Source organism: Nanorana parkeri, unplaced genomic scaffold (genome assembly GCF_000935625.1).
Source record: "Nanorana parkeri isolate BGI_ZX_2015 unplaced genomic scaffold, ASM93562v1 scaffold1341, whole genome shotgun sequence".
NCBI classification, from domain to species: Eukaryota; Metazoa; Chordata; class Amphibia; order Anura; family Dicroglossidae; genus Nanorana; species Nanorana parkeri.
The window spans coordinates 1-26,904 of record NW_017307609.1 but is presented as its reverse complement, the minus strand read 5'-3'; the positions used below and the strand labels follow the sequence as shown (position 1 = coordinate 26,904).

At 38.8% G+C, this 26,904-nt stretch overlaps 1 protein-coding gene across 1 annotated transcript; it reads right to left on the bottom strand.

Annotated features, from left to right (window-relative positions):
* Positions 1-101: 101 nt before the first annotated feature.
* Positions 102-26,474, bottom strand: DENND2C (DENN domain containing 2C). The gene is made up of 18 exons (XM_018569480.1): positions 25,539-26,474; positions 20,236-20,384; positions 18,317-18,429; positions 17,735-17,905; positions 14,908-15,004; positions 14,547-14,591; positions 12,489-12,676; positions 11,630-11,739; positions 11,397-11,466; positions 10,448-10,525; positions 9,908-10,048; positions 7,760-7,908; positions 6,909-7,086; positions 6,624-6,665; positions 5,509-5,614; positions 3,863-4,099; positions 1,312-1,398; positions 102-133 (listed from the first exon to the last, which is right to left on the bottom strand). Exons 1-18 carry the CDS (start codon positions 26,354-26,356, stop codon positions 102-104), a joined length of 2,811 nt encoding a protein of 936 aa, XP_018424982.1. The 5' UTR covers positions 26,357-26,474.
* Positions 26,475-26,904: the final 430 nt, after the last annotated feature.

Sequence of the window (26,904 nt, the reverse complement as noted above, 5' to 3'; positions counted from 1 at the left end):
TCCTCAATTCTCCATATAAGCTTTAACCTGGGTGAGGTAATTCAGCGACCTCAACATTGCAGTAGATCTGCCGATAATGTATAGAATTGATTCTTTAAATTTTATTTCTTTTGAAGAAACTTAATTTTACTACCTGCAAGTAAAAACACACAAGTTATTGTTTATTAATTTACTTGTAAAACTGCTTAAATCGCAGAGGCAAGCATTAGATAGAAAGGTGAATTAAGACAGACAACAAAAAGGTACCTGTCAGCTGTAGAAAGCAGGTTCTAGGTGGTTCCATTTTTAGGTCATGTGACCTAAAGCATGTTAGGTTATGTTACCTGCCACATCTCTGCACTGTGGGGTACAAAATATACCAGAGTCCTCTTTTACCTTGACAGAAGAGTCTGCTGATTGCGCCTCACCATGACCTAAGTTGATAGGAACCGGAACCAAAACTCTGTGTAACCTGCTTTCTAGTGCCAATAGGCAAGTTTCTGATACTTGTCGACTGATGAATGCTGTTTCAAATCTTGTTTAGTTTTAACATTCTTATTTGAAATTAAAGGAGTTTCCCAAACTAAAACCACATTCACTGTTTTGGTTTAAGTTTTGTTTGTTCCATCACTATGGTCAAAATCAATCATCATTTGACCCAATGAACCATTGGGAAATTCAACAAAAACACATTTGTTTCTAACTAAATTATTCTGGTGTATTGCCAGATTAAAGCTGTCCATACAGTAGTAGACTTCTGAACGAATGTTTGTACATAATGCGATCAAACACATGGCAAAAGTCTATAAAAATGTTGTTTGATTTTAACATTCAATTTAGGAATTAATTGAGTTTCCCAAAAGAAAACCGCATTCACTGAATTTTGTTCGTTTAATATACATTTTCCAACCTGCTTCTATGAGTTTTTCATCACCACGGCCGAAGTCGATTGGACCCCATCAAGTTATAGAAAGACCAATGAACGTTCTTTCGTACGAGAGTTCTTTTAAAAAAATGTAAGCAGTGTATGGCTAGCTCATGTCTGATACTCCAGGGTTGTATATTTCCAATTTACTGCTATGTTGAGAGTACAGACCAGAATATCAGGATCTCAGGTTACACCCACATGCTGAATGAGTCATTGGAATGACTCAGAGGAAAGACACACCCTCCTGTCTAGGACATGTGCAGAGCTACTGATGTTCTCTGTTATTAGTAATCCCAGCATGCTCTACACACCCTGAATCATGAAAAGCACCCTGTTTTAAATGTTATTGTGAATAAAATGATTTACGGTAAACGAAAACTATAATGGTTCTCAATCAAACTTACTTAAGCCTTTCAGAAATTTATTGACTCCACTGGGCTCTGTCTCAGGAAGTGTCTTCAAGTATTCACAGGCTCGTACCTCAAAAAGACCTGAATTGGAAACAGAAAAGCACAAAAATATGAATTAATAGTTCTACATATTTGCTAGAAATTTACCAGATCACAAAATGTCACCAAGACCACACCTCAGGGTCATGTTCTAAAAGAACCTGTGTCCTTAGCACCATTCTGTTGCCAGAAGCTCAGGGGTAAGGAAGGGATGCAGCTGGTCATGTTTCAGACCTTAGCCTGGACTGAGGTTAAATCCAGTTTCAAAGGGTTTTTTTAATGGTAAAAGCAGGAAAATAAACTCCAACTGTGTAGTGTATCAACATTGACTGCTCATAAGATATGGCTTCATACCACTCAAGTTAATCCATAATTTGCATAAAATAAATGGTAAAGGTTAGGATGTAAAAATGTATTCACACTTATAAAGCAATCTCTGTACACTTTAGTAGTTATTACAAGTTATTTATTGTAGAATAAACTGATAACTCAGTTCCCGTCTCTCTCCTCTATTAACCCCTTCTCTGCCACGGACATATCTCTTACGTCAGTGGCAACGGACCCCTTTAAACCATTGGTTCTCAACTGGGTCGCCACGTGCCTTTTACTTTTCTAGGCGAGAGGCTTCCCCCAGTGCAGCACTGTCAGTTCTCACGCCAAGAGCCATTCAAAATATGCTGCCCGGTGCTGAGTGTCAGCTTGAGGTTGGGTGAGCAGGAGCTATGGCCGCGAGGAAGCTCCATCCATCCATACATGCATTGCTTACAGCTCCCTCGCATGTCCTGTAGAGGTGCCTGGACCTAAGTGACATCACATTCTGGCTGCCAGCACCTCTACAGGGCCCGCAAGGGACCGGTACCAGCAATACACATATGGATGGAGCTCCATCACGGCACAGCATCCCACACTGGACCCCAGGCTGAGGAGCCCCTCCAGTTCTACTAAGGTAAGGGGACTGGTAGGACCTTCCTGTCTGTGGTTGTGTGTGTCAGTGTTTTTGAATGCCCATTCACACTAGTGAAGTGGGAGGCGTGTTGCATTGCCATTCATTTGAATGGTACCCCAAACGCACTTCCCACCCACAGTTCGTACACCCGCACCGAAACGTGTGGTACCCTAATGCTCTGCGTTCCATTGCAGTAAGCCTTGGGCCGCGACTTAATTAACGAGGACAAAAGTGGGTCCTGAGGTTACACAGGTTGAGAACCACTGCTTTAAACTATAGCCGCCGGGACTCTGCTTACATTTGTAAAGCCAACTGTTGGCTTTACAGTGGAAAAGATTCTTGTGTCTGAGCTGCCGCTAGATCACTTCCAGGGGTCGGTGAGGTGCGCCTACCTCCGCCTTGCTTCCCGGGCTCTGCTGCCCCTCCTGCGGGCCCGGGACTGGCATGTCGAGTGTCGGTTGGAAGCCAGGGAGCAGACCCGCAAACATCCATTCACTGATCTCTTTCCTGATCTAAGGAACCAGAAGAGACGATGATTTCATCACTTCCGGTCCCTTAGCTGTCATTGCTCGGCTGCAGAAGATGGGCAATAAGCTATTGGAGCGCGATCTATGGAGCGCTACAATAGCTTATCTGGAATTAAAAGGTTGACACTAGGGGTCTTTTAGACCCCTAGTGTCACCTTAAAGAGTACCTGTCACCTACAATGTACAAGTTGGGTATCGCTGCGTGCGCCAGAGTGAGAGCAATAAGTCTAGGGCAAATATTCACAGATATCTCTAAACTGATGACCTGTATGGGCTTTTAAAATGTCACCTGTGGACAATTTGAGGTACCGTATTTTGTTGCTTTTTCACGGACGCCCAAGATTTTTAACCTTGGCATGTTGGGTATCTATTTACTTGTCATAACCTCATCTTTTATATTTGATTTAAAAAAAATGAGAATTATGTTTTTGGGCACTAAAATTGACTTTGGTACATTTTTTACCAAAGTTTTGGGTTTAATAAAGAGCTATGCCGATATCGTACAAATTAAAAAATTGCAACCATTTTATTCTACAGGGTCTTTGCTTTCAGAAAATATACACATAGTTTGGGAGTTTAAGTAATTTTTAGGCCTAAAATGTGGAATATAACATGTGTGAAAAAAATGCAAAAAAAGCCTTGGCAGCAAAAGGGTTACACACGATTACTCCATCTCTTCATTCAAAAATGTTTAGTTAATGCAAAACAGCTCGGTTAAGTCACCTTTTAATATGTAAATTAAAGCGGAACTACAACCTCTTATCATTTACAGAAAAGGAAGGCGCCATCTTAGCTTCTATTTGGATTGCATTTACCATGGTTCTGCACATATGATCAAGTATATGACACCAGCCATTTGAGGGCTTGAAAGTTCAGCTGAGAGCTGAAATAAGCATGCTGGCAACCTTGACAGTTGGCAAGCCTTGAAAGTAACTGTTTTGGAAGACCATTAAATTGGTGGGTCTAGTTCCACTTTAATGCTGCATTTTAGGTGCATTTAAAGGTGCACGACACCAAAGGCATTGTTCATTACCTTTAACGATACTCTTTCGTAACTCCCGATCCTGTGTGAATCCAGCAAACATCTGTGTCTCCATAAAGAGATCAAGAAATTGGCGTACACTTCTTGAAGTATGCGACTTGCGAAAAGGCTCTCTTTGGAAAATACGCTCACCCTTCTCATTCACATACATGTGCAGAGAGTAATGTCCAACAATCTCCACAAAGAACCACACAAAGGCCTCTGATACCAGGGTGTTCAGAGAGACTTCTTTTGGGAGAAGAGAAAACAAAACACAGTGTAAGTACATGTAACTCATGTAGGGGGAAAGTGAATGGTGTTGTTATATTACTTTAACACCTGACTACAGTTATATGCACAAGACAGTCTATTTAATATACTATAATTTGGTGATGATGAAATTAATGTGTTGAGTCTAACAAGCATAAAGCAGCAGTAGTACAATCATTACATTTAATGAGGTATCCTAGAAAATGTTTAAGTGGACTTGTCATCCATATAAACAGTTTCAAAATGTCCAGGAATTCTTTTTATGAAGTGCTACAGGTAAAGTTATGCCAGACCACTATAAAAACTGCACTGCAGCCTAATGAAAAGAAAAGTATCAACTCCCTCCCTTAAGCATTTATTGCACTGACAAAAGCTGTTACACTAAACTGAAAGTTTCTGGAAACTGAGGGGATACTGGAACAATTTTGCAGCGTCAAGCAAAGAAGTACTGGAAGTGTTCTCTGCACCAGAAAATGGGCTGATCACTTATAACTTAAACAGATTTATTTAAAAAAAATGAATACTGAAAAGATAACTTGAAAAACACATTGGTTTACTCCTATTACATGAAAAAATAAGTACACTATGACAATAAAGACTCTAAGTTACCAAAATATACCTAATATTTATAGGTTTCCTAGCAGTATTTTCTTACACATTTTCTTACACATTACTTACTATATTCTTGTTTAAAATCTTTAATTTTTTTACATATTTTAAATTAAAATTGTAAACTTGTTTATATATTATTGAAAGCATGAAAAATGATAAAGAGTTCTAATAAGATTGCATATGTTCAGCTATAGATATTAATATTATACATAAATATTGTTTGAGATCGCAAAAAAAATTGGAAATGAGGTAATCCATGAGAGTTGAAAAAGGTTGGAACCCCTCTCCATATTACTACACAGAGTGGTTAAAAAAGAACTCTGGGCAAATCAAATATTAAATAAAGTGGTCAGCGCCAGTAAGTGAATGTGAATAAGAACTTCTAAGCACAAAGGATATAAATAAATATCTGAAAAAAATGTATAAACAATAATGTGCCAAGCTAAAATAGTACAGATACAATACAATATATCATATGTAAATATATCACATATGTGTGCCTTAAGTCAAATAAGGCATAAAGGATATCTACAAATACATAGAAAAGCAAAACAACTGAAAAGTCCCCCAAAAAAGTCTCACATATTCAGATCTCTTCAGCTATTGCTTACATAAAACTCCAATTTTAAAGAGAGGTGTTACATCAATGAGGCCTAGGCATCATTGAGTGAAGTATGCAGCCATTTTTGCTATTGTTTTAGAATATTTACAAGCTGTGTATATAGACTTCCAAATGTTTCTCTATTAAAAAGATCAGACAAGGCATTCCTTCTCACCTTCAGTGAAATTGTGATCATGATACAGGATATCATTTCTCTGCTCTAAGATCTGGACCAGTGCAGCTTGGAGCTTGTGAGGTAAAATGTCATCTTCATCTGACAACTGCGGTTGAAAAAAAATAAAAGAAACATATTGCAAATTTGCATATTTAGAAGCAGTACTTAAAATATATGTAGATCAAAATGTTGGGGTTTTTTGGGATAGAATAGAGAAGGAATAGGACCGCTATTAACTTTTTATTGCTCTTCATCCTTTTTTATTTGTCCTAGAGACCAGTGTGACTGAAACAGAAAGTTAAGGGAAACCCAACATTTTAAAGTCGTCTCTACAACAAAAGTTGAGGGTACATTTTCCAAAAGGGACATCTCTTCTGGAGGCAATTTTGTAGACATTTTGTCGAAGTTGCTTCTTTAGACAGGAAGTACAGGGAAATCTTCCCAAAAGGGACAAAAAATAAATTATATTAATATTATCTTTTTCTCTTCTCTATCCAAACTAAAAGTTTTGGCTATACATACAAATCGAATGTATATACATACTGCTTATTTTTAGCTTTCAGCTACCCTGATCTCTTATTACATCTATTTATTCCCTGTTGAACATGTTAAACCTGTCAATGTGTCATTTAGGTGGCAACCTATAAGGAGATGTCCAAATGATGATGTTCATATGGGCAGGTCAGGTGCAGGGACAAAAGAAAACGTGCATTGTGCACTCGGTGCTGTACAGAAAAGGTGGAGAGGTTTGGAGGGAGGCCAGATGGTATATCTATGGAACTCCCACATTTTGGCAGAATGCCCCAAGCACCAGACTGAGCTGTCAGTTTTGGAAACCAGAGTTACAAAAGACTGCACATATAAATCACAGGGCAGGGACTAACATCCACCTGAACTCAGGTGAATAAAGATGACCTAAATATATACAATTGTCTAGTTTAAAAAAGCATACACCTAGTGAGAGTATCACCGCCCATAAGTAACAGACTTATGGTCTATTAAGCAACAATCAATTACTACGGCTATCTCATTCTCACAAATCATATGAATAACATTAATAATAACTAAGTCACAAATAATGGAAGAGCCTACATAAAGATAAGGACATTTCTCACCTGTTGAATGAACTTGTTGCCACAGAGATCAACAATTAAAACCTAGAAGAAAAAAATAGTTTCATAGATACGTTTCACAACGAGAAGATATACGAGTGATTGGACAAACCTGTAAACTGACTGGATAGGATTCGAAAATTTGTAGAAAACATACACTACAGTTCTCATTCTTACAATTTGATATATTTATTATGTCTCTTTCTTATTTGCTATTTGAAAATTGGTGATATAAGCACCTATAAAATTGATTTACCCAATAAGGGAGAAAAACACTAGTTTACTCACCTCTTCAATGGGGAGGTCACTTAGTAGAGGTAATGAGCACGAAAGAATACCAATAAGGAATGGAGTTGGAGAACACACAATGTCAATCATGGAAGCTGGAAGGACAGGGATGTAGGTGTGCTGCCAGGTGAAAGGATAAAGCATGGCAACCACTGCATGAGCACACTTGGATAACGTGCTAGAGAGAAAAACAATACATAATATTATAACAATTGTTATAGACAGACAGACAGAGACACATTTGTTGATATTATAATTATTATTAGAGATGCACCGATAATAGAATCGTTATCGGTGCCGAGTATTTGGGCGATTACTCGTACTCGCCCAAATGCTCCGATGCCTAGCCCGATACTTCCAGTATAAGGAAGCCGGGCAGAGAGTCATTACACGCCGATTGGTCGGGAAGCCGGGCAGTGTGTAATGACTCGCTGCCTGGCTTTCTGTTTGGCTGGGAAGCTGGCTTCATGCTCCCTCGTCACCTCATGACTAGGGAGCATGGAGCCGGCTCCCCCGCCAAACAGGGAGCCGGGTGCCGCGTTTACACTCCACCTGGCTTCCCGGCTAATCAGGAAGCCAGGTGGCGAGTCATTACACGCTGCCTGGCTTCCTTAATGGGACTATCGGTATCGGTGATTAACGATAAAAAAATATTGGTACTCGTCCTCGATACCGAAAAACCAGTATCGGTGCATCCCTATTATTCAAGGAAATAAAAGGATAGCAATAGGGAGGGAGAATAACAACAAATATAATGGTGCAAAGAGCTAAAGGTTGATTGTGCCAAAATTACCATAAGGAAAAAGAAAACGTACTAAAAAGAAAGCACATCTTTAAAATGACTCTCTCACCTAAGATTGTCGGCTACAAAGATAACCCGTCTCTCAAGCAGCAGAGAAGCAAAAACTTTAATAAGATGGCAAACACTGAGACACCTAAATAAGCAGTCAAAGTCTACATGTTCCAGACGGGAGTCCATTGGCCGACACAGCTCAATAACCTGCAGATAAAGAGTTTATGAAAATGTTTATTTAATAAAGTTTAACAATATGTTATTTTTGAAGAGATGTTTCTAGCAAAATAATATATCTAAAGAGGGCTAAGACTTTTACTTTAACACTGCTGTGCTTCATTCCTTTAATGTATTTTCAATATACCCAGTATATAAATATAAAGGGATTAAGTCAGTGATGTAATATATCATACACAGCACTTAAAGTGACATTAAACCCTCAGATTTTTTAACATAAAACAATACTGTAATCCGTGGTTGTTTCCCTTCTCTTTGCTGCTCTTCCTTTTAAATCTGTATCTGTTCTCATGCTGGGCAGAACTTCTGTTTTGCAGCAGACTGCCTTGTCTCTGGAATGGCTACATGGTGTCTGTGTGTACGTTTGCAACCTGAGCCAGCACTACAGGAAGAGGCACTCAGCTGCAAAGTGAAGTTCTCCCCAAGCATGAGAAGAGATACAGATTTAAAAGGAAGAGCAGCAAAGAGAAGGGAAACAACCATGGATTACAGTAAGGCACACATTACAGTATTGGTTTATGTAAAAAAATCTGAGGGTTTAATGTCACTTAAAGCGATCCCAGGACGCGCATTCTGGGACCGCGCAATTGTGTGCGGTTGTCCCCAGCGGTTGCCGCACAGCCCCATTGATGTACCCTTTGTCGCTCCAAACACCACGTGGTTTTTTCAATCGCGATCATGCGCGATTGCACAGGCAGAATCACGGCGCGATCTGCCTGGTGCGACTGGGATGCCATTAGAAAATAATGGCACCGCCAGCGCAATCAGCGGTGATGTGCGACACCGTGACCGTGCAGCAATCATGAACCAAACTGCACGGATGGCCGCGCAGTCATGGTGTCGCACACCACCACTGATTGCGCTGGCAGTGCTATTATTTTCTAGTGGCACCCCAGTCACGCCAGGCAGATCGTGCCATGATTCCGCCTGTGTAATCGCGCATGATCGTGGTTGAAAAAGCAGTTCCCCAGGTGTCAACCTCGCCTCAGACACAAGGTTTCTATTGATTTCTTGAGTGGTTGTAATTGCAACAGGTGATAATTTAACAAGAATATGCTTGTTTATATACCAAGTGCCCCATGTAATGTTTATAAAAATGTTCATGAATGTTTTAAAGAGTAAAAAACATATATATATTTTTTTACTGAAATGTTAAATAATATCTGTGTCAGTAAGTCTGAAATAACTACATATTCACAAAAATCTGGCATACAGGTTAATGGTATATATTTAGGACTTATAATATCCCTTTAAAAGCCTGACTGATTTACTTTAAGGTGTGCCACACACTGACAGCTCCTGGACAATAAGGAATCTGACCACTCAATTGTGTGACTAAACACACCACCACTGTTCTCTCCCCCTTGGCTGACTTTCATGATGTAGTAGTAGAATGTTCTATTTTCTGTATAGAAATGGGAATAATTGCTGATCAGATCGTTTATTCCACATTTTTAAAAATATGTATTATAATGAGCATTTGCAACATTTGTGTTTCTTATAACTCAGATTCTGTCCCTAATTCAGGGCAGTTTAAAAAATAAAAAAAAAGATGCCTAATTCAGCTACATTACTAGGTGAATCACTACAGCCTATACGTATGGCCAGCCTATCTTACCCCATCCAGGTGAAAGATAAGGGTGCTCATATATGGCTCAATTTCCGAATGTGATTTTAGAACATTTCTTCGAGTTTCCAATTTACTTATTTCTTACAACTCTCGGAAGTGTTTTATTATCTCATACACATACAGAGATTTTCCAACTTTTTGGAAAATCATGGTTAATGTAGGCATTGATTACCCCTCTTCCATAAAGAAATGGAAAGAAATGGAAACACACACAAAAATCACCAGAGTTGCAGAGCACATTTGGTTTTTGGGTTCCAGTAGCGTGGGGATGTAGATGTGTCTCTAGCCATCTTTCGGAGTGAGACATCTGTTTGCCAACCAGTATGAGAATAGAAATACCTCATTTCCTGATCCAGGCAGAAAGCTCTTTACGGTTATGGTTCGTCCAGGTGCAGGAAATGGAGCTTCCATGACGCTGCGCATAAATGGAGACACCAGAGCTGGAGACATTTCTCTCCTCTTCTCTACTTCATCTAAGATCTAATGGAAGTTGAAGGAGAAAGACATTTGTGTAAGATTATAGGAAAAAACACTGCAAAAAAAAAAGGACCTGTGCATGCAATGCTTCCATAATGCAGACAAAAGGAATCTTATTAAAAAAAAAAACCAAAAAAAAAAAAACACAAAAACATCCAAAAACAAAACATACATCCAAAAACAAACATTCAGGGAGCCAAGCTATTACACAGGAAGGTGCTTGATGGTGCTCAAAGACCGTGATAAAGAACAGTGAATGGTTCTAAACCTTTCCCACAATATCCGAATATTTAAACAATTTCTTGACTGGAATTTGGCTAGAAAGCCTGCTTAGTTTATATACTTGCTGGCCACAATAACTTTTATAGTCAAGTTTTACAACATTTTTTCCTTAAGACATACCTTAGAAAACAGATTGAAACAGCCCAGACGGCTAACCATGCAGTAAACCTCAGGTAGACGTTTGCCTTTTCCCTGCGGCTAAAACAGAGAATAAAATATTTTTTTCTTTTCATTAATACATGACCTAAAATAAACCTCAACTAAGAATGTTATTATGAACACATTAAAAACAATTATTGGGCCAGTTTTTCTCTTTTCCTCAAATGTGTTTGAAACAACTTACTTTTTAAAATGTAATTATACCAGTAAAACAAATTATATTATGTGACTGAGCTAGTAATGACAATTACAAAAAAGTACATGAAAGTACCACTACCTGGCTAAAAGACAATAATTGACCTCAGTGTAACTTTGTTTTACCAACTACTGTTCTATATTAGATAACATATGAGTTTACAGGAGGCTTAAATTAAAACAAAAGCTAAGGTCTATTTATATGTACACTGACCATATATTAAAACCCATATTCAATTTTAATATTTACCCCAATTTTTTTTTTTTTTTTTAAAAGGTAGTTTTAAAGCTGCTGTAAGACACTAAAGTCAGTTCCTGGTCACATGACCAATGTCTTGGACATGTGGTCTCTGCTATACTAGACGTTTTTTCCTGAAAATCAATCTGGTCCATTCACTGCACTAGTCTGAATTAAAATGGATGGGACAATATAAATATATGCTGTTTTTTAAAAGGTGGTAACCACCTGTGCTCAGCCTAACTCCATGTCTTTAAATAGCAGGATAGCAGGAGCAGTTTGCAGGCAGTTTTTTTTTTTTATATTTAGAAAGCAGTTCACGATTATCTTTTTACCAGGAAAAACTATAAACATTTGTAAAGCAGTAAAAATAACTGTCAGAGAGTACATAGCCTTACATTACCCAAGGTTTCTTTTCACCACACTCAACCCCCCCCACACCCAACAAGGTTTTTTAGGAAGGAGAATATTTCTTACCAAAAGCTTCCTACAGTAGCCAAACCATCTGCTGCCATCTTCACCGGTCAGTACAAATGAAAAGGTTTCACTGAAACAAGACATTGTTGGAAGGTTATGCATCTTTTACTTGCATATTTTAAATAAAATGAATGTGCTGCAATATGCAGGGTAGTAAAGAGTATGCATTTTCTGACTGCCATCTAACATTTTTTATTTCGCAGCGTTGTAGAGTATTGATTTCAAAATGTTACCTTTTAAAATTTGACGCAGGAGCCCAGTCTTTTGAATCAGGGAAGCAAAACTGTGGGATGACTTTTAACCTCTCCTCTGTGTCTTTAGATTGCTTCAGTGGGTGATCATTCTGTTGACAATGTCAAAAAGCATGAATTTTATACAGATAATATACTTCAGGTAGTAAAATAAAACTCCAAAATTACTATTATTAGCAACCTTTATACTATGAGGTAAAATATTACCTCTATGGGTGGTATGAAAATATATGTTCCTCAGCTCAACTTTTTTGCCCTGAGATTGTAACAGACTTACCTGTCCGTCGCTCTGGGATCGGCGCAGCGTTGCACCGCGTCATCAGGCCCCTCCTTCCCTGTCGGCTTAAGCCACAAAAATCAATTGCCCGGTGTTCTATTGAAAACTCCTCCACCTTGTTTTTTTTTTAAAGTTTTTGCATATATCTACTGCTTGCTAGCAGAGGGTTTAATAACCCTTTAAGGAAGGGGGTTCTTAACTGTAGGTACCCTTATTCCTTGGTGGTATGGAAACCAGATAATGGGTGGATGGAATTTGATCTCTGAATAATTGAAAATAACAGGATGCATTATTGAACCTGAAATTTAAGTGGAAAAATCAACTTGATACTAATGGCATGAGAGTAACATTGCCATGAACTTCTGTTCCCAGTTATCCCTAAAGAAAACCAGGCTATTGACATATCAATTGTTCCAAATATAAAACCCCATAACAGTTTTTCCACCAACATTTCTTGTCTTGTTTCTTGGCGTAACTTGTTAATCACGATAAGTTGAATTTAAATGTATGGAATGCTTAATACATGAATACTATGAAATTCTTTAACAGTTATAAAATCTTTACCTTACTGGGGTACTGCTGTGTTATATAGGGAACATAGGTATCTCCTGTCGGCTTCCTCTGCAGAGAAACAACCACAAACAGCTCAAACAGTTGCTGTTCTTGAAGTTCAATAAGGTCCCGCTCTAGAGTCTGGTAATGAGGGTTGCGCTTCAGGGAATTCTGGACATGAGCCAAACGCTTATTGTGTTCTGCATGAGACAATAAAGAACATGACTGAACTTAGTTTCATGCTTATAGTCTTTTTTTTTTTACTCTGTTAATATGAAGCCTTCTATAGTTTAAACTTTGCAGTCATTATATGTCATAATGCTTTGATCAAATGTCTCCCAAGGGAGCGTAAACTTTATTTTGCTACTTTCGGTTCCTTGTAAATCATCTGTTGGGAAACATTGTTATGGGTGTCATGAGATTAGTGAAGATGGCCTATGAGTCCTGCCCAGTCAACAAGTAAACACACGTTCAACCTTCTCATCTATGATAACTAGGCTGGTCCATCAAGAAAGACAAGGTTTTCTGGATTTATAAAGCCATTATCTTGCTCATCTTTTACATTTTCTTTTCAAACAAGATTGGTAAACTTCAGTTAGCCAGCAATTTTAAATAAATGATGGGAAATCTGTGACAAGGCCAAATTATCTGGAGTTAATAGGAAGGGGAGTGGTGGCGAGATTATATACAAGGTTGAAAAAAGCATGCTATTCTGGTTCACATACAGATAGTGTTTATTTGATCTCCATTAAATATGCTCTCTGGCCACACTAATTGTATTACTATTAACATGAGGTACCAGTGCCAGTACTAAAATAATAAATCTCGGACACAGCTTCTTTATCTGGTTACCACCTGTTCTCTGGTATAACTGCTCCATACATGGGCCAACTGTCAAGAATGTTTCTAACTCATGACCAGCCCTAAGATGACCTTTTTTTCCTTTTGCCACAGTCTGACTTGTGGCATGACCCTGCTGCTTTTAGTACTAGTGCTGTAGCCCACCACTCTGCTTGTTCCCATCTACATAAACTATTTAACATATGCAAGTTTGCTTCAATTGGTGGGGATCTCATAATATCAGACAGGGTGGTTGGCTTAGGTGAGTTGGGTGTCAGGCAACAAAGTCCTTGGCATCCTGGCCAAATTTAAAGTACTGCCTACTGTAGAACAGGGAGGGCTGCCCCCTACAAAAGTCAAGTAATAAAAAAACACTAACAGAAGAAGTGAAGTAGAATTTGTTTCACTAATTATAATAATGTATTACCATGGAAAAAAAATCCAAAAAGTAAAACTAGTTGACAAGGCAAATGCTAACTACAATATCAACATGACAAAGTGTAAAAATCTATCAAAAGACAAACAATGCAGCATACTGCCAACGAAAGCACATTATCTTATAAACATTGGTACGCAAAGAAAATATCTGTGATGTCTGTTAGATTAAAGACACCATTTCAATTATTGTTTTTTTTAGATAACGCAGATAGCATTAAAAGTGTGATAGAGTGAGAAATGGTTAGAACCACTACCTAAAACTAGAGAAAAAAAAACAGTTTTGCTTTAGCAACACTGTAAAGTGTATTTCCACTTTTGCAGTCATTGCTGCTTTCACAATAAATGCTCTATTCTGAAAAAAATGTGCTCTCTATACAAAGTTTTAAACCTTTTTGTACTATGCTGGAAGATCTCATTATCAGTTGTAAACTAGATTTGAACAATGTCTGTCCTAACAAAGATCTGGACGCATTGTATGTTGATAAGCTCAGTTTGTCCCTAGTTTTTTTTTATGGGGTCAGAGTTTCCTGTCATTTAGAAATTAGCCTCTAGTATCTGAAATTAGGACAGACATTGTTCAAATCTAGTTTACAACTGATGGGTGTAAAGACCTGCTACACAGACAAAAAAGGTAAGAAATATATTTTTTCATTATTTTTAGATATGCTGTGTGACCAGAAACATATAATAAACATATAAGGGGTTTTCTTAGATTTGACTGCAAAAGTGGAAATATACTTTAAGCACATATAATGTTTGAGATTGCAGTTCCTTTCATATTACTTTACTTACTTTTCTGACGATCCTCTGCTTCACTTTCAGATTCACTTGCGTCTCCTGCAAAATATCAAATGGTAGTGATAATCAGTAAAGATAAAACATTGTTTTTTTAACTTGTATTTTACCATAAAACCTAGATTTGATGTTCATCTAATGGACATTTTCAGAGATATGTTTATCTTTTATCAGCAACATGACAGATAACCTCCAATATTTTAGCGAGAATGCTGTTAAAGATTTATTTTTGCAAGCAATGGAGCATGTCTTAATACAACATATATATATAGCATTCCACAGCTCCATGTTGGTATTATGTGGCCGTAAATCTCACACTGCATAATGATACAACAAGGATTCAATCTTAAAGACTTGCCTTTGGATGAAGTAGTGTCCTGTCCATTGAATGTCTGAACTTTGACTTTCTTTTTTCCACGCTTCGTATCAAAAATATCCTGTATTTTCATTACCAGCTATAAAAAGATAACTGTGTTAATATAATTACTTTCTTGACCAATTAAATTAAAATTCTAGATTATATCATGTTGTTGTCAATTTACACAAAAGTGCCCAATATACTACGTGGAAGTTGTTGAAGCTAATCTGAAGCCAAAAATGTAAGTTCAGATGTGGTAGATGCATTCATTTCATTAGTTAATGGTGGATTCATTAGTTTTCCTTTTTCCTCTTGTTTTCCTCCTGATTTGGAAAACAAATACATCTTCCTCACTTCATCTCTATTACATAGGGGCAGGGGACTTTAAAGTTTACATAAGATAGCTTGGAAGGAAGAGAAGGTTGTTTGAAATTTCAGTTCAATTCACAGGAAGCGATTAGGACATTGTATTTCTGGCAAGATCAACAGATATTTTCTGTACTTGTTGAAAAAGTTCATAAACTGAATAAAATGAATGCAACCACCACATCTAAGGAATGGCATGCTGCAATATATTATGTATTTGTACTTGGGTTGAAATATATTTTTAAACAGATGACACTGAACTAAACTAAAGTGATGCAGGAATCTATAACATGAATTACACACCAGTGCCCCTTGATTTGAGCCTTTCTAGCTATAAAAGTCACTCTAAAAAGAGGAGTCAGAAAAAAAATTATTGCTGAAGTCTTTTCCTTACTGAAATGAAAGTAGAAGTGATGCTGCTTGGCTTAATCTGCTCACATGTCTTTTTATGTGCAGGCTTAACATACAGTTAAATAAATGTCAGTAATATCAATGCTAAGCAATTACAAAGGTCAGCTGTAGTCCATGAGAAGTATTCCACACCCAATTAAATAGGCTTTAACAGATACTAGAGGCTGGCAGAAGACAAATGCATTTAGTAGAGGCCACACATATTGCATTAATGAGATAACAAGTTGTGGCAGGGATGAAGCAGGAAGGATCTTTTGTGTGTTTCCTTCTTAAAAAAATACATCCTGTATAGGAGCAGTGGACTTCATCTGGATTACATGTGAACACAAAATGAAACATGATCATTCATAATATTAATATGCAGGGTGCACTGTAAAGGAATTAAATGCTTTAATCTTTTGATAAATTCTGTGAAGTCATTAATATGTTCTGTAGAATAAATCTGTAACATTGAACATGAAAAAACTGCCTTTCAGGGGACAACGAGTTTTCTCAGTGATTACTGCCCATTGATATTTCTATTGGAAATAGGCAGCGAAGTGTCACATCCCTATTGCCACGGTTGTGTACTTAGAGGAGTTGTACAGTTTCCTCCATTGATCTCAGAAAACACTAAAAACAGCCAACAGAAATATGAGACACGAGACTCAATTTACAAAGCTAACATACGAAGATAAGGATATTAAAAAAAATGTTGCATCTGGAGTAAAGACATTTTATTCAGTACAGCTCGAAAACTTATTGCAGTTATCTAATTTGAGCGGTTAGCCCTGCTGATTTAATGAGATGTTTGGGTCCACTTATGACTTTAGCATGGATGTGTTAGACTTAATTTACCTTCTAGTTTTACCATGTACAACTTCTACTTTTTTGTGTTTCATTTGCTATCCTTTTTGCCTGTCCTTTACAGGTGCAGTGGCCACGGCAGAGGAACTTGTAGTCTCTCCATTCACAAATCTTGTCAAAAGGTGGCACGGCACAGCCACGTTAATTTCAAGTACATTACAGAATTCTGTGCGGAGTAGAGCCCCAGGATACTGGTAATAGGAGGGTGGTTTGGGAGTGAGGTCTGGGGATTTGACCATGTTTCATGTTACACCCTGAATATAGGTGTAACTTGAAACAAAGTAAAAAATCTTTAAATCGATTGTTGAATTCTTGTTGTTTGTGTTGTTATTTGGGCTTGTGAGTTTAACTTGGCTTAATAAATCATCTTATATATTGTCCAAGATGATAATTATTATTTTGAGAAGAGAAAGTATATAAATAAAGTTTATCTGAAAAATATACCGATTGTATAGGGATTATTGACTAGTGTTCCTTGTTTCCTTAGCTGTGCTTATCTGACTCACTCTTGTCCTTATTGCAAACTTTATCTTCATGCTGTTAAAGTGACACTAAACTGAGGAATTAAACCTTAAGTGCCTTAACTATTAACAAAAATGTAACGTATTTGTGAATCACTCAGCTGTAGATCCTCAATCAATTCTGAATTCATGCTGACACTCTTCTTCCTTCTGGAGGGTAGCTACTTTTGTTCCCCATGGTCCCTGTGTCTGTTGCAACGTAGCCACTGCTCCAAGCTTGCTCCCATGATGGACTGCAATCTCAATACAAATTAAACTTAAAATTGTAGTCTATCACGGGAGCAAGCTTGGAGCAGTGGCTCCTTTACAACACACACAGGGACAATGGGGAACAAAAGTAGGAAGGACAGTGACTGCATGAATTCAGAGATGATTTGAGGATCTACAGCTCAGTGATACACAAATAACATACATTTTTATTAATCTGTAATGTACTTGACTCCATTTTTAAGATTTAACTCCTGAGTTTAGGGTCACTTTAACATAAAAGCAATAGCAAAAAAGACAGTAAAGAACACTGTATTGTACAGGTAAGACGCTTCATGACAGTGAAGCCTGTCTGTGTGCTCTGCTATGTCTATAAAGAATTGTAAAATCGCATCTTACTATATCATATAGCATACCAGGGCATATGCCCACACCAGGGACTATTACTTCACAGCAAAACCTCAAATCCTGCATACCCTTGGGAACTTCTTTTTCTTCTTTGTAGTGTCTCCTCCACTTTTGAACACTTTCCACTCCATCAGTGTTACCGGTAAGGTTGCATCCTTTGTGGCCTTCTTGTGAATGTACAGCTTGGTACTTTTCAGCTCCAATGTCTGCCTTTTTAGAAAGTTTGTTCTTGATGGAATCTGAAAAAATGATAGATGAACAATAACGAGAACCTATTCATTATATTAAGGTGGATAAAATGTGTACTTGTAATTTTATTTTAATATTTTGTTAATTTGTGATCTTTTTGTATCTCTACTTTTAGTCAAAAAAGGAAAACAACTTTTTTTTCTATTAGTTCTCAGTTATGTTTAGTAACTGTGGCATTCATTTAAAGTGTGAATCCTAACTCTATATCATGTGTGGCTTGACAACTCCCTAATGTGTAGAGGGTGCAATCTCTATTTCTTCACTACACCAACATTTGCAGGTGCATGTAAATAAACTGATTTAATACTTGAGCTCCATGGCCACTGGGGGACTTCTTACTGCAAAAATGATACAGGAAGTCATTTAATGAGAAAACTTACAAAAAAAAAAACCAGACCAACCTTGGGTGCTTTTATTGTGCATCGTGGAGGTGGGATCTTCCATGTGTTTGGGACCCGCCATAATGGTAAAGGAGATATTTTGATATCTTCGTAAGGGTTCTCCTTCTGTGGATCTGGAGAAAACAAATTAATTGATTTTATGTTTTTATAGTTATGCTAGGTTAATGAGAGATTGTAACAAATACACTGAGTGGCCAGATTATTATGACCACCTGACGTTTGAAGGCAAATTAGCTATAATTTTGCGCTGAAGTTGCTAGAGGGCCAGACCATTATAAATAGGGAAGCAGGTTGTTTACCACGACAGTAGAAGTGATTTTTTTCTGAAGATATGGGTAAACAACGCGATTTAACAGCCTTTGAACGTGGGATGATTGTTGGCGCTCTGAGCCATGGAGCGAGTATCAGCAAAACAGCAGAATTCGTTACATGTTCAAGAGCAGCTGTTGTTAAAGTGTTTAAAGACTGGACTGTCAGCACGAAAATCAGGGTCTGAACATGCGAATTGTGGCCGTCAGCGACTAGTCAATGTTAGGGCAGAACGGAGAGTGGCAAGACTGGTACAAGACAACATAAGGGCAACCGTGCAGTGTCAGATTCCTCGCATCACCTTTCAACATCTCGTGGAGTCACGAGGTGGCCTAATGAAGTCATCTCGTGGCCCAATGAAGTACTGATGGGGTGGTCATAATAATCTGACCATTCAGTGTATAAAGTAGGTGTTGTCCCAATTTGGCTGCAAAAGTGGAAATACACTTAAAGGCCCATTCACACCACCTCCAGATCACCTCCAGATCAGACCAGATTGTTTCTGGACCTAAAATGCATTCCAATGTTTCCCTATGCTCTTCAAAGCATCAGTTCACACCATCGCAGTCAGTTCCAGACCAGACCAAAAAAATACTGCGTGTCACATTTTGATCATTTGAGCAGCTCTGAAAAGAACAACTGTGGTAAGTTCATGTCTCTTATGTGCATGCATTGTGCCGTTCTTTTCCTGGCTTTCTGTAGGTCATGTAGAGGTCCCCCAGCAAGACCTAAAATTGAACGCGTCAAAAACGTGGCAAAACGCAACACAGTGTGTTCCGGATGTGGTACAGAAAATGGTGTGAACCTTCTCTTAGGGCTATGTGAAGGCCCTGTTAGGGGCCAGCATTTTTTGGCCGGTTTACAAAGCTGTCTCTGCTGACAGGTGAACTTTGACCACAATTTGGTTATTTTTCTAATTGCACTCTGTAAATTTAAGTTACTTTTGCTACCAATCGCTGAAAAAGGTAGACTAAGACGGTAAGAAATGGAAAGTAGGTAATATAAAGTACCGTAACCAATAGCAGCCAAGCAGAAATCTCACAACAGAAAAGTAAAATCTCATGGTTTATATGTTGCTACCATTTATACATTCTCATAGCTGTTTGTGGTGTCCAAATCACTGCTGCCTTGAGTAACTGTGCCACACACATCAATGTTGCTCTTTGCAATTACAGAATAAGCCAAATTATCACCAGAGAGTGTTCAAAGAGCAGCAATCCATTGCAGCCAATCAGAAATCATCTTTTACTAGAGTTTACTCTAGTAAACAGCCCAATCCTGCCCTATATCTGGCTTCCGATATGACACTAGGGGTGACAACTGGGCCATTTGGAATTCTAATAATGAGTGTGTCAGATTGTCAATTTTGCGCAGCAAGAAGTAGAAGCAGGTCACTGGGCGGATGACTCAATGTCTGCATGAGTGAGCATGCAAGATTGGATTTCACCAGAAACTAACACCACTGGACTTGCATCTTCCTTTTTTTAAGAAATGTGTGGGGGGGTTGACAACTTTTTTGACATTAAGACGATAGGGCCCAGAGATGCAGAACATTCCCTTTAAAACACATTTAGGATGCTATAACATACAAAATGTTGTAGAAAACCTACACATGATGTCCTCATAGATGTTGTCTTCAGACAATGTGTGATAGAGAGTAGATTGTGTGACTTCGCTAGGCTCTTCGGAGATCTGAGGATGGTTTGTTTGTTGTATAAGACGTCTGTATGTTTGAACATCTTCATATTCAAAGGATTTCCTAGAGACAAACAAATGCTATTAGATGAGCCACAACATTGCATGTGGGATGGATTAAAAAGGATGCAGATGAAAAAGATGAAAGACGAGTTTACACAGGAATAGTTGCTTTCAAAGACATCTTTATGATACACGTACATCAGACGTCTCTCTATGGCAAATAGATTACTGTTGAGTATTATGTGCAATATGAGAACCTTTCGAAACAATTTTTTTTCTGATAAAAGTATTTTTTGCTATATTTTATACTTGTCATGCCTAAAGTACTCTTGTAGACATAGCTGCTATGTCTGTAACTGCTAAGGCAGATCTCTGTCATAATAGGATATTTGTCTTTTGGAGACAGACTAAAGACTTTTTATGTGAAAAAATCACAAAGAAAGGAGTGAAACACCCCTACTCCTATTTGTATTAGCAATTGATTGTGGTGAAGTTGGGAAAATTATCTGCTGAAAAATCAGTTTTAGGTGGCCATATCCTTTAACAGACAAGTTACATAATGTGAGATTTAAGAAACATACAATGTATAAGCTTTCATGTAATTTCATAGTACTGGGTCGGCATTGTCCATCTGAATAAGATAGGTGATGGAATACATTTGATGTGTTTTACAAAAAAAATTTTAAAAAACAACTTTTAGTGATACAGTCAAAAAAATGGACTATTTTCATATAGCATTTTTATGCCATTCTTCAGTGACGCTTTTTTACAAACTATGTGTTAACATTATTTTCCGTACTCCCAATTACAATTTTTAAAAAAACATTTGTCTAGGTAGAAATCCATTATCCTAAAAGGAATGCCTTTTACATGTTGCCCTTCGGGCCATTTCATATTCTTTCCCCAAACACCTCTGTGATATGACTTCATGGGAGGCACAAGTGGACCAACTTGGCACACCCGACTTCATTGTCACCTGACATGCTGTGTTAAATGGCCAATTGTGCCTTCCATGGGGAAAAGGGGCAAATATGTAGAATGGCCTCATATATGCTCTCACACTGCTTGTGATTTTACATATTTTCTCAAAATGAGAGCATAATCTACCATCTACAATAAGGAGGATTATACCTGACCAAGCTAGTATCCAATTAGATAATTTTTCTGTAAGCCTAGAATGCTTTTAATACAATAAAACATGCCTTTTCTAGCTGCCCACACTACACTAGCAGCCTACTTTGATCTACAGTGAATGGCACACACCTAGCACTGGTAAGCGATCAGCAGCTGAACAAATGTGTCACCTGCCTAGTGCCTGCTATATATGGTTATTGATAGGGATGCACCGATACCGGTTTTTCGGTAATTATTGCGTTTACCTTAAAAGGAGAACTATGAGGTGAGTGCTTTTCACTCATCTCATAGTTCTAGCCGACCTGTGACAATGAGACTTGTCATAGGTCGGCTCAGTAGATCGAGAAGTGAGCGAACACATACCGGCGTTCGCTCAGCTCTCGATCCTCTCATGGCAAAGAGCCGTGACAGGGGAGGGGCTGGATTCCCCCCTCCCCGCTCTGATGCGCCAGTGCTGACTGGCGGATCAGAGCGGGTGTCACTCACGCAGCTGGGCGGATCCAGACATAATTGTCGGGATCCGCTTCAGCTGCGGCGTCTCAGTATACCACGAGCAGTAGCTCGCGGTATACTGTCGCGTCTCAGTATACCGCGAGCTGTAGCTCGCGGTATACTGAGCTCAGGGTGATGGGAGGTCGCTAGTTTGTATCCTCCCGTTACCCTAAGGAGAACTATGGGGAAAAGCCTTAACCCCATAGTTCTCCTTTAAAGTCTAAGTCATTTTTTTATAACTTTTTTTCATTTTTACTTGCCCTTTCTTGAAAACTAGAAAATATTTCTGTTATTTTAGTAAATATAGAGATTCACAGATAGTCACTTAAAGAGGATGCTCCCAGTGAATCAGGCCAATTGCCTGAATCATTTTCTCTGAACAACTGTTGAGAAAAAATACCAACCACCCAGGGAGTGCTTTGCTTCAACTGACCCACAGTCTAGAATGGTAAGAAGTAGGAGTAAAGCAACCATTGCGTTGCACTACAAAAGTAGGAAGCAGAGCCTGTGTATGCAATGAGCAAATGTGGCTGCCCCATGTACATATGTAGTTATAGTTTTTTTCTTGAAACACAGTTTTTAGGGCCTGTTCACACGACGTCCGTTTTGTGTGCTGACCGGCTCCGTACGCTGCTGCACTCAAAATGCATCCCAATGTATCCCTATGTGTTTTATGGGCTCCAGTTCTCACGTGCGCAGTCCGTTCAGCTTACGACAGAAAAAATACTGCATGTCACATTTTGTCAGGTCCGGAAACGGTCCGGAAATGGAACGGATACGCAAACGCGTCAAAAACGCACTGCGTTGCAGCTAACATACTAACAGCCCCACTCCAGCAAAAAAAAAAATAATTTTTTTTTTTTTGCTAGAACGCATCCAAAACGCGGTCAAAAACACACTGCATCAGCAGCTCCACGTCTGCTGATCAGGACCTGATCTCATGTGAACAGGCCCTAAGCATTAACACATACTGATATGATATACACCAATCAGCCATAACATTATGACCACTGACAGGTGAAATTAATAACATTGATTATCTTGTTACAATGACACCTGGAAGAAGGTGGGATATATTAGGCAGGAATTTAACTTTTTATCCCTGAAGTTGATGTGTTGGAAGCAGAAAAAATGGACAAGCGTAAAGACTTGAGCAACTTTGACAAGGGCAAGATTGTGATGGTTAGATGACTGGGTTTGGCAACTCCAAAACTGCAGCTCTTGCATGATGTTCCCAGCCTGCAGTGGTCAGGAACAACCAAAAGTGGTTCAAGGAAGGAAAACCGGTGAACATTATCCGTGTCATAGGCGGTCAGGGCTCATTGATGGACGTGGGGAGCGAAGGCTGGCCCATGTAGTCCAATCCAACATAAGAGCTTCTGTAGCTCAAATTGTTAAAAAAAAAGGTAATGCTGGTTCTGATAGAAAGGTGTATATGCAGATTGTTGTGTATGGGGCTGTGTGGTCACAGACTGGTCAGGGTGCCCATGCTGACCCATGTCCACCACCAAAGATGCTTACAATGGAATAAGGTGGTCGGATCCGATTAATCACATTTTCTTTTATATCATGTTGATGGCCAGATGCTTGTGCATCACGTACCTGGGGAAAAGATAACACCAGAATGCACTATGGTAAGAAGGCAAGCCGGCGAATGCAGTGTTATGATTTGGGCAATGTTCTGCCATTCATGTGAATGTTACTTTGACATTTACCACCTACCTAAACATTGTTGCTTAACCAAGTACACCTCTTCATGGAAACAGTATTACCTGAGGGCAGTGGCCTCTTTCAGTAGGATAATGCACCCTGCCACACTAAAAAAAAGGGTTCAAGGATGGTTTGAGGAATACAACAATGAGTCAGAGGTGTTGGCGCAGCCCCCAAATTCTGCAGATTTCAATTCAAATCGAGCATCTGTAGGATGTGCTGGAAAAGCAAGTAATCCATGGGAGGCCCCACCTCGCAACCTTCAGGACTTAAAAGGATCTGCTACTGGGTGATTGGTGCCAGATGCCGCAGCATACCTTCAGAGGTCTAGTGGAGCCCATGACAAGACAGGTCAAGGCTGTTTTGGTGGTGAAAGGGGGACCTAATCAATAGACGGTTGATCTTAATGTTATGGCTGAACAGTGTGTGTGTGTGTGTCGGGCCACCCTTTGGGGTGTTCGAGCTGTGCGGCCGCACAGGGCGCCAGGCGGCCGACATGGAGGATCGGTAAATATCAGTGACATTTACCGATCCTCTGTGCAGCACAGACACTGGAGTGATCATCTGATCACTCCAGTGTTTGTAAATAACTGGGGACACATAGTACTATGTGTCCTAGTTATGAATGAACAGGATGTGATTTTCATCACTTCCTGTTCATTCCTGTGACTTTCTCAATGGAGAGAAGCACTCACTACAGAGGCTTCTCCCCATTCATAAACTGGTAATAGTAAATAGGGAATGAATGTGAAGCCTCTGTGTGAACGAAAACTTAAAAATTTTCATTCGTTTCATCAAACAAAACAAATTTTTATGCTATTTTGGATTCAGCCACTGGCGTGTTCTGGAGGCAGGGCGCATGACGTCATATGACACCGCACGTGTTGGGAGCTGCCATCTTGGTGTATATCTAGGTATACACCAAGTTGGCAGCGCCTATATCGGCGTGTGACGTAACCTGACGCCACGCAACGTCATGCTCCCCGCCTCTAAGATGGTGGCATGCATTCGCATATGCGTTGGTGGCCAACATGGCTGCCGCGCATTCACAAACAAATTATTATGTGCCCAAATAAATGTTTCGTATATTTGGGCAATAGTCATTCATTGATTTAACATGTAGTCTAGGTTTTGTGTTCTGTTTTCAATTTTTACTTTTCTAGATGCACTTACTAGGGTCTGCATGACAACCTGACACCTTATTTTTATAGACTCTATTTTAGTTTGACATTTATTGTTTGCTTGTTTGCCTTCTGTTGTTTTATTTATTAATACTTATATTGTGCCTACAAGTTTAAAATTAGCTTTGAATAAAAGTTTTATTTTTATCATACTTTTTAATGTTTCTTTGGGGCTTAACAAAATGGGAGTCTTTAAATGGTGTGGATATTGGAGAAATGGGTGTGGCCACTGAAGGGTGTGGCCACTGAGGGGCACTGTAAAGCTTTCTCGCACAGGGCTCCTAAAGGCCTAAGAGTGTGTGTGTGTGTGTTACATAAAGCTAATTTTGTTTGTTTGCCTAAAAGACACAGAAAATACTATACATTCCCTTTGACTTGACTTTTTGTCTCGCTTTCTAGGGATTCATAATGTCAGACAATACCATTATTATGGACTTTCATTTAGAATGGGGAAGTATTTACATTTGAGCACTGCCTACATTTATTCAACATACAATAACTTTATCCCCCAAGGACTGACCCATCTTTAGATAATAGTATAAAAACAACAAGGGATTGTTTCTATACACTGAAATTGTCAGGTAATTTTGGGGAATAATAAAACAAATTAACATTCAACAAAACACATCAAATACTTCCTATAAATATTTATCTTTCTCTTTAGGATTCGTTTAAAAAGATACAAAAAGCTCACTAACCTTTTTGATCTTGGTCTCAGTTTCCTGCTTGCAGGTTTCTTTGGCTCAGAAGGTGGAATGGAGGGATCAGATGATTCTGTGTCACTTTCATCTACAGACTTTCTCCTCCTGTGGTTACCCTCCATACGTTTCTCTGGGCGATTACAGTTGGCATAGCGAAATGTCCTTCGTGGCTTGGGTACAGGGTTTATGAATGGCCCATCATTCAATGGCTCTGTATCGTAATAGTCATCTTCTGCGCTCTTCATAGCAATGTTTTGATCTGACAGACATCTCAAATTAAGTTCCTTTTCCACTGAAATGCTCTGAGCTCTTCTTTGCTTACATTTTAAAGCCATTTCTCTTAAGTCATCAACAATCACATTGCTTTTCTTAAACATTTCTGGAGAAGTGTAAAAATTTCCTGGAGGAAGGTCCATGTCAGGATTTAAAAAAGGGCTTTCTTTTTTGCTAAAGTATGGTGGGCTTTCTAGCTGGTCTTCATAAATATTTTCTTCATGGATTACTTTGTTGCTTTCATCATCCAACAAGTTGCCTCTACTACCTTCCCTAAAATCCAAGTCCATGTTCTTGCCATGATTTATTGCTGGCTTTCTGTTATCCAGTAGATTTTCAGTTGATTTTGTAATTCCATTTTGCGCACTAAAAGATCTTCTGGGTTTTAAATCAAGGAGGTTTTCGCATGAGCCACTGCTGGTCCTGCATTCCCACTGGGAGATCTTCTGCCTGATATTTCTGCAATGACTCCTTGACATAGTCTGTTGAGCTGAGCGGGTTAAGCCACAATCTGGGCTTCCCACTGTATGCATGACGGGCATCTCTGTAGTTATACAAGCTTCATAGTTGGTTGGACAATTGAGTGAATCCGTTACACCTAAAGTATAATGGCCTTGTGGCCTAGCTGTGTGTTCAGGCAAAGTGCCCAGTTTCCAAAGTTTTACCAAATTAAAAAAAGAAAAAGCATTAAAAAATAATCAGTTTGTTTTAAAACGGTCTTTCCCGACTTCTGCAGACAGACATGGGATACTTCAATGTGAATTTGCTCATGAGGTTGTAAAATATATCTCAGCAAAGAAAGAGCATGTACATCGATGTCTCCCATTCACTGTCGAAGCTGAAAAACAAATGCAATTTGTTACAATACGTCTTACAGATAAGGCTATACTAGAAGTAACAATAACTGCAGTGTTCCAGAGCAAGGGAAATACGTCAAGTTCAACAGATTGTGAAGGACAAAAAAAAGAGAAGAACATATTGTAGAAGCAAGAACACACACCGACTGTTATAGAAGGATGTGAACTATGAGAGACAGAGAGAGAGGAGAGACGGGGGGGGACAGAGACAGGGGGGAGAGAGAGACAGAGAG

What these genes read in the sequence shown, in the direction of transcription:
- DENND2C (XM_018569480.1), bottom strand. Translation starts at nt 26,356, where the DNA reads ATGCCCGTCATGCATACAGTGGGAAGCCCAGATTGTGGCTTAACCCGC. An exon ending in GCAACAAGTTCATTCAACAG is followed by an intron (nt 5,615 to 6,623) that starts GTGAGAAATGTC and finishes TTTCAACCGCAG; the next exon opens with TTGTCAGATGAAGATGACAT. An exon ending in TGATCACAATTTCACTGAAG is followed by an intron (nt 4,100 to 5,508) that starts GTGAGAAGGAAT and finishes TTCTCCCAAAAG; the next exon opens with AAGTCTCTCTGAACACCCTG.